The sequence below is a fragment of the Papio anubis genome, chromosome 1, assembly GCF_008728515.1.
Source record: "Papio anubis isolate 15944 chromosome 1, Panubis1.0, whole genome shotgun sequence".
NCBI classification, from domain to species: Eukaryota; Metazoa; Chordata; class Mammalia; order Primates; family Cercopithecidae; genus Papio; species Papio anubis.
The window spans coordinates 89,264,374-89,278,732 of record NC_044976.1 but is presented as its reverse complement, the minus strand read 5'-3'; the positions used below and the strand labels follow the sequence as shown (position 1 = coordinate 89,278,732).

General features: G+C 34.8%; 1 protein-coding gene across 20 annotated transcripts in view; it reads left to right on the top strand.

Annotated features, from left to right (window-relative positions):
* Nucleotides 1-14,148, top strand: part of ZNF644 (zinc finger protein 644) — a 101,218-nt gene extending 87,070 nt beyond the window's left edge. For 19 of the 20 annotated variants that reach the window (XM_009212619.3, XM_009212556.3, XM_021943952.2 and 16 more), the window contains 2 exons: nt 11,276-11,378; nt 12,453-14,148. In XM_009212619.3, the coding sequence (XP_009210883.1) occupies nt 11,276-11,378; nt 12,453-12,645 (296 nt within the window). In that variant the 3' untranslated portion in view covers nt 12,646-14,148. The remainder of the gene's footprint in view (nt 1-11,275; nt 11,379-12,452) is intronic. The other variant, XM_003892173.5, reaches the window with a different exon arrangement.
* Nucleotides 14,149-14,359: the final 211 nt, after the last annotated feature.

Here is a 14,359-nt window from a genome sequence, read left to right as displayed (position 1 = left end):
TAAAAATAATACGGTACTGCATGTTTGAAAAATTGCATGCTTTCATAATGGTTCATTCAGCCTGAAAGAGTGTAAGTAGAAAATTTTGATCTTAGTAAGATTAAACTCCAAACGAGCGAACCTGCTTCTACTTAAAGCAAACACCTTGATAATTCTTCCAGACTGGACTGAGGGGGGATATGTGAAAAGTACGAGACGTGTCTCTACTGTCAGAGAACTTAGGAAAGGATTGTTGACAACATACATAAAACTATCAAAATTTGGAAACTGTGCAAGATGGTATACAACTAAATGGCATATTGGCTTTAAGTGTTGTAGGTGTTCAGGTTGATTATTTTAGTCTAAGCCTCCTTTTGAGGGGAGCTGGGAGTTAAGTGAGATTCCTTTTTTTTTTTTCCTGATGCCCTTACTGTTTGTCTCATTGAATTAGAGCTTGTAGAAAAGAGAAAAAGAAAATAAATGAAAGTAGTTCATGCTGGTATGTTTCTTGTCACTTTTCAAATGCAAGAGAACTACAAAACTAGCAGTCACACAAAATTTTATTCATTCAACAAAAGTTTGAGTTCTTGTACCAAGACTGTGCTCATCGCTGAGCCAGTAAAGATACTGCACTCCAACTTCATAAACATAATCATAACCCAGTGGGAAAAGATCAAGTATGATGTTACAGAAAGGTTTACATGGTTTCAGCCACACCCTTAACTTGAAGGATGCAGTAGAGTTTTAGGAAGACAAGATGAAGTGTAGAACATTTCAGGCAGAGAAGAACATAGTGTGGACACAAAGGTATGAAATTTGGACTTCAGGTGTCAGGAGTGAAACTTGGAGTTCAACTATGAGAAGATTTGGTTACAGATGTTTGGGAAAATTGTAGTGCCAGAAAGGTGGGGTTGGTGCTTTGAATGCTTGGTAAAAAAAAAAAAAAAAAAAAAAAATTAGGAAGTCATTAAAGGATGTTTTAAAAATAAGGGGGCTGGGTGTGGTGGCTCACACTTGTAATCCCAACACTTTGGGAGGCTGAGGCAGGCAGATCACCTGAGGTCAGGAGTGTGAGACCATCTTGGCCAACATGGTGAAACCCCATCTCTACTTAAAAAAAAAAATACAAAAAATTAGCTGGGCGTGGTAGTACACATCTGTAATCCCAGCTATTCAGGAGGCTAAGGCAGGAGGATTGCTTGAACCTGGGGGGTGGAGGTTGCAGTGAGCCAAGATTGCACCACTGCACTCCAGCCTGGGCGACAGAGAAAAATAGGCCAGGCGCAGTGGCTCACACCTGTAATCCCAACGCTTTGGGAGACCGAGGTGGGCGGATCACCTGAGGTCAGGAGTTTGAGACCAGCTTGGCCAACATGGTGAAACTCCATCTCTACTAAAAAATACAAAAAAGTAGCCAGGCATGGTGGGTAGGCGCCTGTAATCCCAGCTACTCAGGAGGCTGAGGCAGGAGAATCACTTAAACGCGAAAGGCAGAGGTTGCAGTGAGCTGAGATCATGCCATTGCACTCCAGCCTGGGCGACACATCAAGACTCCATCTCCAAAGAAGGAAGGAAGGAAGGCAGGAGGGAGGGAGGGGAGGGAGGGAGGGAGGGCGGGGAGAGAAAGAGAGAGTGAGAGAGAAGAAAAATAAGAGAATGGCATGGTCAGACTTTTATTTTAAAAAGCTATTCATGAGACAATGAAAAGATGGGTCTTTATATTTCTTAGCTATAACTTATTTCTATAGTACTGTTCTTCATTAAGAGCATATATGCGTATACATTTATCTGCACAGTAACATATCATTTATAAATGATTAGCAAGGTAGTGAATTATCTGAGTTGAGTAGATTCTCTAGGTGACTGAAGACTAGTCCCTCAACTGTTAATAACTTGATTTTTCCTAACCAGTTTGGTGGTTATTGCTCTAAAATGTTGTTCTTATTTTTGCCTTGAGTAGCTTGGATATAATTTAATCCAGTATTTTGGGTAACCCTCTACTAATTGTTTTATTATTCCAGCAAGAATTAGGCTATTTCCCCAGCATACTAAAAAATGATGGGCTGATTTTTTCACTAATTCAACATGTATTTTTTTTCACCTCCAACTGTGCTAAGTATGCAGAGGTATATTGGATCTTACAATACAGTAGAGGTACATATATGCATAACTGCAATACAAGACAAATTGGTAAGTGCCATTGAAGAGGTATGCGTGAAATACTGTGGAATTTCAGAGAAAGAGGAAGACACTTTCAGCTAGACTAGGATCTCCCAAGGCTTTTGGAGTTAGCATTTGAATGGACCCTAATGTATAGCCAACTGAAATGGAAATGGGGGTCAGGCGTGGGGAAGAGAAATGCCTGAAGGAAGGAGCAAGGCGGGACAATGTGGGAAGTTTATTGGAAATACTAGGAAGTAGGAGGTAAGGGGGAATTGAGTTGGATTGGTAAAGTGAGTCACAAAGATGACATAAAATGCTAGTCTAAGGTGTTGGAATTAACTTTGTAGTGGGGAACTATTTGAATACAGAATTTGTGTAATGCATTTGAAATTGCTTTTTAAATAAAGGATTTGGCGGAGAGGAGGAAAAATTGCAGGGTAGATGATTTTAAGAGTCCTGTACCAGGTCAGTGACATTAAGTATGTAAAGGAGGGGTAATAGATGTATGGGTAATATTACGGAAATAAAATAAGCAGGATATGGTAGATTAGAGATAAGAGATGGCTCAGTATTTTAAATCTGAGTGGGAGGAGGATGGTTATACCAGTACGGTTAATCAGTCTGCTACCATGCTGTCTGGTAGAAGGGCAGGCTTCATTACTTCTCTTGTCATTTACTAGCAACACTTCATCATCCAGCTATCCACTATAACAAAGTGTCATTTTAAAAGCTGGAGATCTCCAATTTTGGAAAAGAGAGCTTTATTTCTTAGAAAGCTTGAAGCCTGCAGGCTTGGAAGTGAGACAGAGACCAAAAGCAAGCCCTTCAGAGGAGGAAGGGTGAGACAGGAAGTTATGCTGAATGGGTTGGCTAAGTATACGTATTCAACAGGTTATATAGGAGGAGTTATGAATATTCATGAGGGGGTGCACACATGCTTAGTGTGCAGGCTCCATGTTACATACATCTCATGTTCACTATGAGGTGAAGACTTAACATTTAATCATAGGAAAATTAGGGTTTACATGTCAAAAGGTGAAACAGAGTTCATAGGCACCCTATGTGCAGCCTCCATGGGCCAGCTAGAACCAGTTGGTGATCTCTTATCAGGAATGCTGGTCAGTTCAAAACCACAAAAACAGAGGGGAGTCCAGCTTCTGAGTTAGGCGATTGGTTGATATCCGTGGTGGAGCAAGTCTTTTGAAAGGGTTGGTTTCTTTTTAACTCTTAGGAAAGAAAGTTTAATGGTGGTTAGTGAGGGAGGGAACCTAATGAGACATGCTTCACCTCCTGTCCCATCATGGCTGGGAACTCAATTTTTAAGGTTTCTCTGGGGTCACCTTGGCAAGGAGGAGGGTATCCATTCAGTCTGCTGTAGAACTTAGAATTTTATTTTTATTTCTCAAAAGTAAATAACCACACTTGTTGAATCAGTAAGTTTGTTTTTAGGAGAATATAACCGAAGAGTTACACCATTGTAGCATAAAATACTTAAATTTTACGATGCTTGTTTTTTGCTGCTCATTGATTCCAAAAGGAGGGTGATCTATTCTGACTGACATCTTGTTTTTCATGCAAGTCTTATCTAGTTTCCTAGCATTACTGTTGGTTTTATTATTTACCAAGTTTCTGGGTTTTGCTTTTTTTTTTTTTTTTAATATTTGTTTGGGCATTTTAAATGTATCTAATTCTATCCTCAGTTATAATGTTTGTGTTTGCTATGATTTTTTTTCTGTAAGCCTTAAATAATGAGATTCAGAAAATATCATTAGGTATAGAGTTTATTCAAGCCCAAAACTTGAGGATGGCCACCTGGGATGGCCACCTGGGAGCATAGGTTCAAGTTGCCCTGGATATATACACTGTGATTAGCAGCAGTTACCAGTGAGTTTTTAAGGAAAAAAGCGGTTTCTGTGTTTATTTACCAAGAATTTACATTAAGATAATGTAAGCTATCAATTGGCTATACATTGTTCTTTGTATCACAGATTTCAGGAACATAAAAGTAATGGGTGAGGCATCAGGTCAGGAACATAATAAATGCCTAATTTAAACAATTGCCCTCCCCCCAGTCGGGGGGTGGGCATGAGAGTCACGTGACTCAAGTCCCCTACTCCAGTCTTTCTGGGCCTGGTAAATCTCGCATACTGTACACAGCTGACTGCTCTGAGCTGTTTTCCTTCTCTCAATTCTAACTTGAATTTCTTGAATGCTATTTGTAATCTGGATTAAGATAGAAGTAACACTTATAATAACAAGGCATGTGGTTGGCCAGAGCTAAAGCTTAGTGTAATGTTTTAATTGACTTTATGGAAATAATAAAATAACACCCAGACTTTCTCTGTTGGAGGTTAGGGCAAAAGGATGCCTTATTGGTAGGTAGTTCCTCACTTATTGCAGAAGTAGAAAAAAGTAGAAAAGTAGAATTTACTTTTTTTTTTTTTTTGGTATGCCTAGGGTTTGAAGAATGAGTTAATTTTTGTTATCCAAGGTTTATGTTTTTAATTGTAGCCTAGCTGGGAGTTGGCTAACACAGAAAATACCTGATCAATACCATGTTTGGTTGTAGTTTGAATTTTGGCTGGAATGTGTAAAGCTCTTAAGAACTATAAAAAGCCAAATCAGATCCATTGCAACCATGGATTTGTGACATTGAGATTTACTAATATATTGTTATGAGTACCATCTAATTTAAGTTAAATATGATTATATCAAGGATAATTTAAAGGAAATTTTAAAATTAGGTGGTTTTCTTAGCTAATTTTAAGATCAAGAACAATTTAATTATTGTTACTACATCTGAAATGATATATCAGAAATAAGGAGATTTTAGAGGGCAGGGACTGTGATTATTTTGTTTGTAATTCTCAACAAAAGTGACTTAAAGCAGATTGTCATTATGTACTTTAATGTTTATTCTTATTTCAGATGTGTCTTAGAAAAGTGGTTGATGTTGATAGCTAATGCCTATTTTGCTTAATAAAACAGCATACAAGTCCAACTTACTTGAAAAGAAAATTTTAAATGTTATTTTCTTACCTGTTACCACAAAGAAGTAATACGTTTGCTATCCTATCAACTCTTAACTGACCAGTAAGCCACTTGTAGTTGTGATATTGTTAGCTTTTTTAGCTTTGGGCAAGCTGGTAAAACTAGCCTGCTTCTAATTTCTGTTTATAAAAATGTGTGAAGTATCATATTTATGTCTAGCTTTTCCCTTTACATAGAGAATACTTGCTCAAAATATTCTTTAGTAATCATCCCCTCTACTTTGAAATAGTGGGGGCTTCTACAAGTTGTACTTTTTCTTTAACTGAATCCATTCAAGTTTAAATATAAAAGGCTACTTCCATTTCCTTTAACTCTTCCTCTGAACTATAAGGCTGTTGACTATCCTTAATATAATTTCCTACTTTGTAGGACAAACTCAAGCAACCAGTCCTTGTGGACTAATAATTTGTTAAACCACAAACCTAATTCTTAAAGCAAAGGAAATCTGCTTTCCACGTATTTTGCATTTCATCCTCTTCCAGGTAAATTATTAAAACATGCAGGATCTAGTTAACTTTGCCACTGATTGCTGTGTGATTGAGTTACTTATCTTTTTTTCAGTCATTGGGAGTGGAAACTCTAAAAATTAATGAAAGTTATTTAGGGTACTAAAAAATTATTTAATTTTAGAGTGAAAATATCAAGGGAAAATGATGATGAAAATAAATACTTTTGAGGTTACTAAATGTGTATCTTTATACTTCATTCCTGATTATAAGGGAAACATTGCTTTTTTTAACTTTAAACTTATATACTCATCTTCGGAATAATGAAGTGGTATAGCTAGAAGCAAAGAACTGATATTGGTAGGAGTAGGGGAGTCTTTTTCAATTTTCATACTGTGTAGAGATTGGGGATTTAACAATTTTTCTCTTAATAGCTTTTTTTTTTTTTTTTTTTTTTTTTTGTATGGGCCAAGAGATTGAGGGGTGGAACTGAATGCAGCCTCTCTCATTTATGATAGTAGATACTCAGGTCCCAGGACTGCTATTTGCAGAGTCCAATGCAAAATGAGTACGTGGTAGACCTCGTTCAAAAATTAATAATTTCAAGGCTGCAATAGTAGAGCATTAAACCGAGTGTGGGGCTCTCCCTATGTGACTGCACAAGTTGGACACCCATGAAGCTGGTCTCCTAGGCACTTTGTACAGAAAGAAAGATAAAAGCTGAATAAAGGAAACTTTGACTTCTCAACAATTGGCTTTCTCTACCCCATTCCTGTTTTACACAAGCTAGCATGTTTTTGTTTGTTTGTTTGTTTGTTTGTTTTAAAAAGGCCCTGATTCTTTTTCAGTTGAGGCCAAAGGAAAGAAAATGTCATTTGCAGTCTTTTTATATGCTTGGGGCTTATGAACCTTGAAGGATTAGTGACAGTTATAATTGAATTTATTACTAACACAGGAACAGAAAACCAGTACTGAATGTTCTCACTTATAAGTGGGAGCTAAACAACAAGAACAGATGGACACAAAGAAGGGAGCAACAGACTGAGGCCTACCTTGAGGGTGGAGGGTAGGAGGAGGGAAATAATTTTAAAAACTACCTATCAGGTACTATGCTTATTGCGTGGGTGATGAAATAGTCTGTACACCAACTCCTGTGACAATTTACCTATATAACAAACCTGCACATGTACCCCTGAAGTTAAAGGTTAAAAAAAAGAATTGAGTTTTACTTGTGTACCCTTTGGCATGTGTGCATCCTCTTCCCACCTCACCACTGCCACCACAACCTCCAGCACCAACTTTTTAATAGTGGTGGAATGATGGTTTACCTGTTTGTGTCATGTTTATTCCTACTGCAGTTCTGAGTGAGGTCATAGCTAATATTGTCCACCAAACTTATACAGTCCAACCACTTAGAGAAAAAATTTTCGTCCCTCTTGTGCCTCTGTCTTTGGGTATAGGTAACCCAGTTGTTTCACTTTGTCCTAGAGATACCAGCAACCAATTAGAAAAGAAACGGATTAAACATGCTTTTAAGTAATTGGGCAGGTGAGAATGATTACAAATAAAAATACTTTGGTGGCGAATGTTAATTTAGTTATGGTGTGCTTTATCAAAGAAGTTCCAGATATTTTTATGAACTCTCATTCTCTTGGGTCATTTATATTGTGAAGGAAAAAGAAAGTGAAACTCGTTGAAGCAATTATTGTATAAAATGGGCAGAAAGGTGGAAAGAGCAAAAGATTTTAATAATGTCAAAGTGAAAACTAAATTCTTAATCTTCTTTGGGTAAAACTAAATAATGGCTCAGAAAACAGACGAATTTTTATGTGTTGTGTTATCTATTTGCTTTGCACCAATCTGGTTTAGTGCTTTGGCGTATTGTTGTCGTCATGATCATTGGTCGTCGTATTCATAGCATAGCAGTGTGGTGTTCTTTTTGAGGACTCATGAGTTTATTGTATTTCTCTTTCATATTTGTATTTGACCAAGACAGATATCTTACTGGAAGATATATATATATATATTTTTTTTTTTTTTTTTTTTTTTTGCATTTTACCTCAAACTCAATTTATTCTCTGTATAAGTAAAATATTCTCAGTAGCAATTTAGATCTTTTATAAATCAGGTAACTTGAAAGATTTTTGACAGTCTTTTGGTTGAAATTGATCACTTAAACAGTTTGCCCACTGATTAGTAATCTCAGGAAGGTTTGGATGACTAGATTTGTTTCTTTCTAAAGAAGCTTATACTTGAGAAGAAAATTAACACTTTCTAAAAATAAATTTTTAATATATTTAAATTATAGAAACAATGTTAGATTTAAAATACTTTGTAAAGAGAAAAGTGTGTGTGGGTTTTTTGTTTTTAAGTTCCTTGGAGTGTTTTGGTCACTAACAAGTGCAAATAAAATCCTATTACAAAAAAAGGCTTTGTGTAACAAAGTTATCTATTTGGCAGATTATTCATATAAACAACTCTGTTAAAGCTTTGGCTGTTTATCACAGATATTGATGAGCTGCATTATACTAAAACTGAATGTGTTAGTGATCTGTATTTAATGTTGTAGTGGCTCCTGGTACAGTCCAGAACAAAACTACTTTTCCCTCTAGATATAATAAAATCTCTTAAGTGAAAATATTGGTATAACAGACATGTTTGTACCTCATCCTTTTCATTTATTGAAATTTTCTGTGTAAATCGTCTTTTTATGTAGAGGATCCTATATAGATGTCCCCTTTTTGTGCAGTTTTAATATGTTAAATATTCAATTTTAAACAGATTTTCCCAAAGGTGTGGGCACTATCACAGGAGTGAGTTTGGATATTGGCATTAGAAAAAACTATTGTAAAATATGTTCATGTCTCACCTACTCAAAAATATAACATTTCAGGAGATAATCTAGAATTGATGAAGATATTAAAACACTGAGGCATTTAGATTTCAATTTCCAAAGATCCCAGATTTTTAATATTTTAACTTTATGGATAAGTTTCTAGGCATTCTCAGTGCCTGAGATTCTGTAACCTTAACTTTGGAGCCCTGGGTTCTAGAGATGATCGATCAGTCATATGCTGACTGAGTTGTCCTGCTTTCCAAGGTCATAATACCTTCAAATATTCATTGCTACAAAAATGATGGCATTCTCATTTCAAGTTTAGATCTGATCATTCATAACACAGCCTAAACTTAAGAATTTCCACAGTCCATAAAGCATCAAAAGCCATAAAATAATTCTTTTTTTCCCTAAAGGAAAACCAAAAATATTTCTGTATTTCAGAATAAACATACCCAGTTCCATTTTTAAAATATTACAACATGTAAATTTAAATGCTTTATAACTGATAAAGTGTTCTTTTGCATATTTCCCTACCATCCTCTGCCCTTCTTCCTCAATTTGCTTAACACCCCTAACATTAACATTCTGTGAACAAATTTTTAAGGGTTGTTATAATGTATTCTATTTGTATCCTACAGTAATTTATTTGCATTTTAAAAGGAGTTTGAATACAGTGTGGCAATTTTGACAACCAGCAAGCTCATCAAAGTAAGATTATACCTGTAGTCTTATGAGACACCAAATGCCTGCTCTATTCTGCCTAACACAGACAAGGATCCATCTTTACAAATGGAAAGAATAGCTGACATCTAGTAGCAGTTACTCTTTGAGTTACCTCAACTCTATTTCCAGTATATGAATTACTCATAACCCACTTAAATTCAGATTGCTTATCACAGCGATTAGGAAAAAGGTTTTTCCTACTGGTTACAAAGCATATCGTATTTCACTCTTGTAGTTGTTGTGAATAACCTAGTTTCTCTACATAAGCTGGACTGGTCAGTGATTTATATCTAGGATAATGAAGTACGTGCGACTGCAGCAACATATTTAAACAAATGATGCACAGTGTTGTACAGGAATATTACCTGTATCAAATAGGAGTAAAACATTTTCATTCTTAGGCTGTCTAAATATCAATGGTTAAATTACTGGGTTTTGCTTTATTTTTACTACAGAAGTATTTGTTGAGTTCCTACTACATGCCAGGCTCTTGACTGAGATAACTAATAAGATCCTTATAAGATTTTTCTATTCCAGAGTTTGGTTGTTTAGTTTTGAATTACCCATTCTTTAATACCTAACTTGACTTCTAGTAGTTCTTTACTTATTAGACTCTTCTTCTAAGGATAAACAGAAAAAGACTGTGTGTCCTAGATTTTACTTTTGAATAGGCAGGTGACAGGAAGCTGATACCAGTGACTTCAATTTAGGTTTCTTGTGGTTTTGAATTTTCTATATGACATTTCTGTTAGCATTGCCATTTGACTAAGGAACTATGTTTACTGGTTTTGTGATAGTAGCATCTATTCTTTTGGAATCTGGACTTTTGAACAATTCATTTCACAGAGTCATTGAATAGCCAGTTCCTTCTCTCTTACTTAGAATTTTTCAAGGGAATTTTTCACATGACAGGATAATGGAAGAAAAGCCATTTGGGTAACTCTTCTGTTACATTTGTATCCCTCCCCCCTTGGATCCCTACAGATAAATTCTTACCTTCTCTTCCTGCTAATTGACCAGCAGCACCCTGGATTGCTATCATCCCTTTGTCCAAAGAAATGGTGTAGCTGTACTCAAAGACCTATAAAATGTTATGTGCTATCTATTTCTGCCTATAAAAAAATACCTTTTTTTTTCTTTTTAAAATTAGGTTGTTTTAGAATAAATAAAGAAAAAGTCAAGTAATGGAAAAATTTCAAGAACAGTTCACATACAATTTTGGTCTATTTTAATATAATTTTTTTTTTACCTTTTCAAATCACATTTTAAAATAAGCTATTGGAGAAAATGTAAAATGAAAAATATGTAAAGAATAGTTAGCATAAAACATGAGATCCAGTTGTAAACTTACATGAAATAATATGGATTTATATTTATTTTCTAGGAAAATAAAACATATGATTGCATAATTGATTATTGTATATGGAATACAAGTTAAGTTCAAAAATGAAAGTTGAACTTTTTTTGTCCTTTCAAATGTAGGGCCACCATACAATTTTAAGAGCTATTTATTATTATAGAATTAATGGTGAGTCACTATGAAAATTGATTTTTCGTTGAGCTTTAAATTACATTGTCCATATTCCCTTACTAAGTTTTCCAAATATATAAGACCTACTTAATGGAGCGGTAATCAAATGCAAACTTAATTTAATGATCTCAAAAGGTTATATTTTTCTGGAAATAAGTAAGATTTAACCAGATGTTAAAATTATATATGATTATAAGAGTCAACATTGCCATTATTGTAATAATTGACCAATTTAGTAGTTTCGAGTTATTTAGTTACATTTTCTCAGTTCTAGTTTGGCGTGGTAAAACATTATTTGAAAAGGCAGTACAGGAAGAATACAGATAGTATTCTTCAGTACAGAAAATACTGCTGTACAGTACAGATAATATTACTGCTATTACAGAATCAGCAAGTTGAATGCATGCTTCAGGGAAAAGGGAAATGAATGCAGACTTTTTCTAACTGATTTAGATGGTCTGTCTGACCTCTCTAGAAAAATATGCGTGTATGTATGTTTTGAAATATATAAGGAATGTTAAGTCTTTCTCTTCCTCTTTTTAGCCTTAGATTGTAAGCAAAAGAAATCAAGGTCAAGATCTGGAAGCAAGAAGAAAATGCTAACATTACCTCATGGTGCTGACGAGGTTTACATTCTCCGATGCAGGTATATACCTCTTTTGCCAGATCTGATCAGTTTCTTCATACTTTGCTTTGAAACATATTAGCTATTTCATTTGGGGTTTTTAATTTGTGGCAGAGTGTGCATTCTCAACAATCAAGTTATAAATGAACTTTTGGAGATAGGCTTAAAATCTTAATTCAGCTAACAATATCCTGTACTTCAACAACTAATGAATCAAGTTTTTTACATTAGCTAATAGTAATGTAAATCTACTATACTGTGACTTATTTAATAGCTTGGCCAGGTGTGCTGGCTCACACCTGTAATTCCAGCACTTTGGGTGGCCAAGATGGGTGGATCACTTGAGGCCAGGAGTTTAAGACCAGCCTGGCCAACATGATGAAAACTCATGTCTACTAAAAATACCAAAATTAGCCAGGCGTTGTAGCGGGTGCCTGTAATCCCAGCTACTCAGGAGGCTGAGGCAGGAGAATCACTTGAGCCCAGGAGGCGGAGGTTGCAGTGGGCCGAGATTGTGCCACTGCACTCCAGCCTGAGCAGCAGAGCAAGACTCTGTCTCAGAAAAAATAAAAAAGAATAAAAAAGTAGCTTTCCTTGTGTTTATCTGGTTTGTATGGTTTAACTTTGTTTGGTTTGATGTTTTGCTATCTTGAGTTCTCACTTATTGGGAACACATTTTTCTCTCCCCTCATAGTCACACCTTCTTCTGTACTCACACTCACAACACACATGAAGAAACACAGACACAATGCAATTTAAGGAATGCTAAATTGGGGAAGGGTCTTTTCTAAAGCATGACATATTTTGGAGTAATGGTTGTTGTTTCAAGTGAATTAAGATGTGTAGATGTTAATTTTAACCTAATAATAATGCTCCCACCTATACAAAGATTACTGGAGTTTATTATAGCTGTTAATAAACATATGAATTGGGAGTTTTGATGTTTTATTAAATCATTTGACTTTATTTAGAAACTTTATCAAGTGTTGTCTTTAAAATACAGTAAAGTTTATTCCTTATATTTTAGGGTTTTATGTGAATTGGTTTTAAAGAAGGAGAATTGGTCATGTTAAGAGAACTGTTATCTTTCTGTAGGTTTTGTGGCCTAGTCTTTCGAGGACCCTTGTCTGTTCAGGAAGACTGGATTAAGCACTTACAACGACATATTGTAAACGCTAATCTTCCACGGACTGGAGCTGGCATGGTGGAAGTCACGTCACTACTTAAAAAGCCTGCCTCCATTACAGAAACTTCATTTTCTCTACTAATGGCCGAAGCAGCTTCATAGAACCAGGAAACCTTTTGAATAGCCAATTTGAATTGGATGTAAATTTGAAATTCTTTTTTTTTAAAGCCACATTAAATTATCTGTTTATAAATACTAAAGCAGGAAAATGGGGGAAAGTGAATTACAATGACATCAGAGCAAATCGAATACTTAAAACAGTAAGTAGTCTATATATTTTATATAGGGTGGAAGATGTGTTTTTAAGGTTTATGAAGTTTTATTGGTTAACTGTGTTCACTCAATAAAAAAGCAGTACATGTAAGCAGCCATTAATAAACTGTTGCACATGAATACTTATAGACAGACTTATTGGACAATTATGTTTTTTGCAGTGTTACCAGAATCAAGGCTCTGTTTATTCCCCACAAGACTTGCATAGAAAAATAAGATATTATATTTTGTTTGTATGTATTTAGTGTTTTGTATAATACCAAGAACCGCTGACTAAATTTACTTAAATTAGGGCATTAAATATCATGTACTTCATAGTTTGAGACTGTTCACTCAAATAGGGCAGAGTACTATTCTATCTAGATGTGTAAGTGTTTTTTTTAAAATCACATGGAACGGTTTTTTTTATACTAAAAAGTGGAGGGAGATTTGTTTAAACAAGTATTTCTAAAAGAAATATGTACATAGTTCTGGAAATTATTTGTGGTAAGGAAATATTCTTTATCCAGTTGCATTTCTCAGACAATAAAGTGGTGCATCCATGCTACCTCCTACTTTGTCAACAAAGATGCTATTTACCCTTTACATTTTTGTATCATAATAGATTTTAAAAATCTAATGTTCTTTATTGCAAGACATTCTTTTGTTAACAGGTTTGTTTCTTTTTAATGTTTTACCTAAAATTTGACATGCTTACAGGACAGGTTTGCCTCTTACTTTATTTAACATTGTAGAAATGTAATTAATAAACAATGCTCACTACACAGTTTAGAATAGACGTTCTCATTTATATTATCTTCCAAATTTGATCAGTTAGCAAAACTTAATACACCAATTAAAATATTTCTACATATGATGAGAATGTTTACAATTTAAATTTTAGAACTTGTTTTGGATGTGATTATATGTACGAAAATCGTGTAACACTATGCTCATGCTAAGAACCGACATAACAGAATTACTGAAATAAATGTGCTGTGAGGAATGGAAAATATGGTGCAGGTGTCTTGGTCATGATAAATTGTGATTCTTTTTAAAAATTTTTTCCAAAAACAAATTAGTTCTATTAATCTGAAATCAGATTCCTTTATAAACAACAAGTTTTTGTATGCAAGCACCATTTTATTTCATGTAGTATGGCTGATACTATAGTTGAACCAAGGATATGCATTGATTCTTTGCTTCGTATGTAAATAAAGTTAAAAACAGTTAAAATAAGGAGTATTTTGGTAGAGTATATACATACCTCACTGCCAGTGAAATTGCTTTCCTATGGTATATCTCCTTACCAGAAAAATCTCTAAATAAAAAAAGGTTTAAAGAAAATTAAAATGTGAAACATTTCTTATTTTTATCATTGGTGGAAATAGTTCACTTCAGGTTGTGTTTCATTGGATTTAAACTGTTTATACTTACCAGGTTACTTGGTTCACAGAGTATAGTTTTTCTGGAATCACCTCATTGGTCGATAAAATGTATGTGAGAAAGATCATTTTTCCCCCTTTCATGATTAATCAAACCTCTAAATTTAGAACCATCTTAT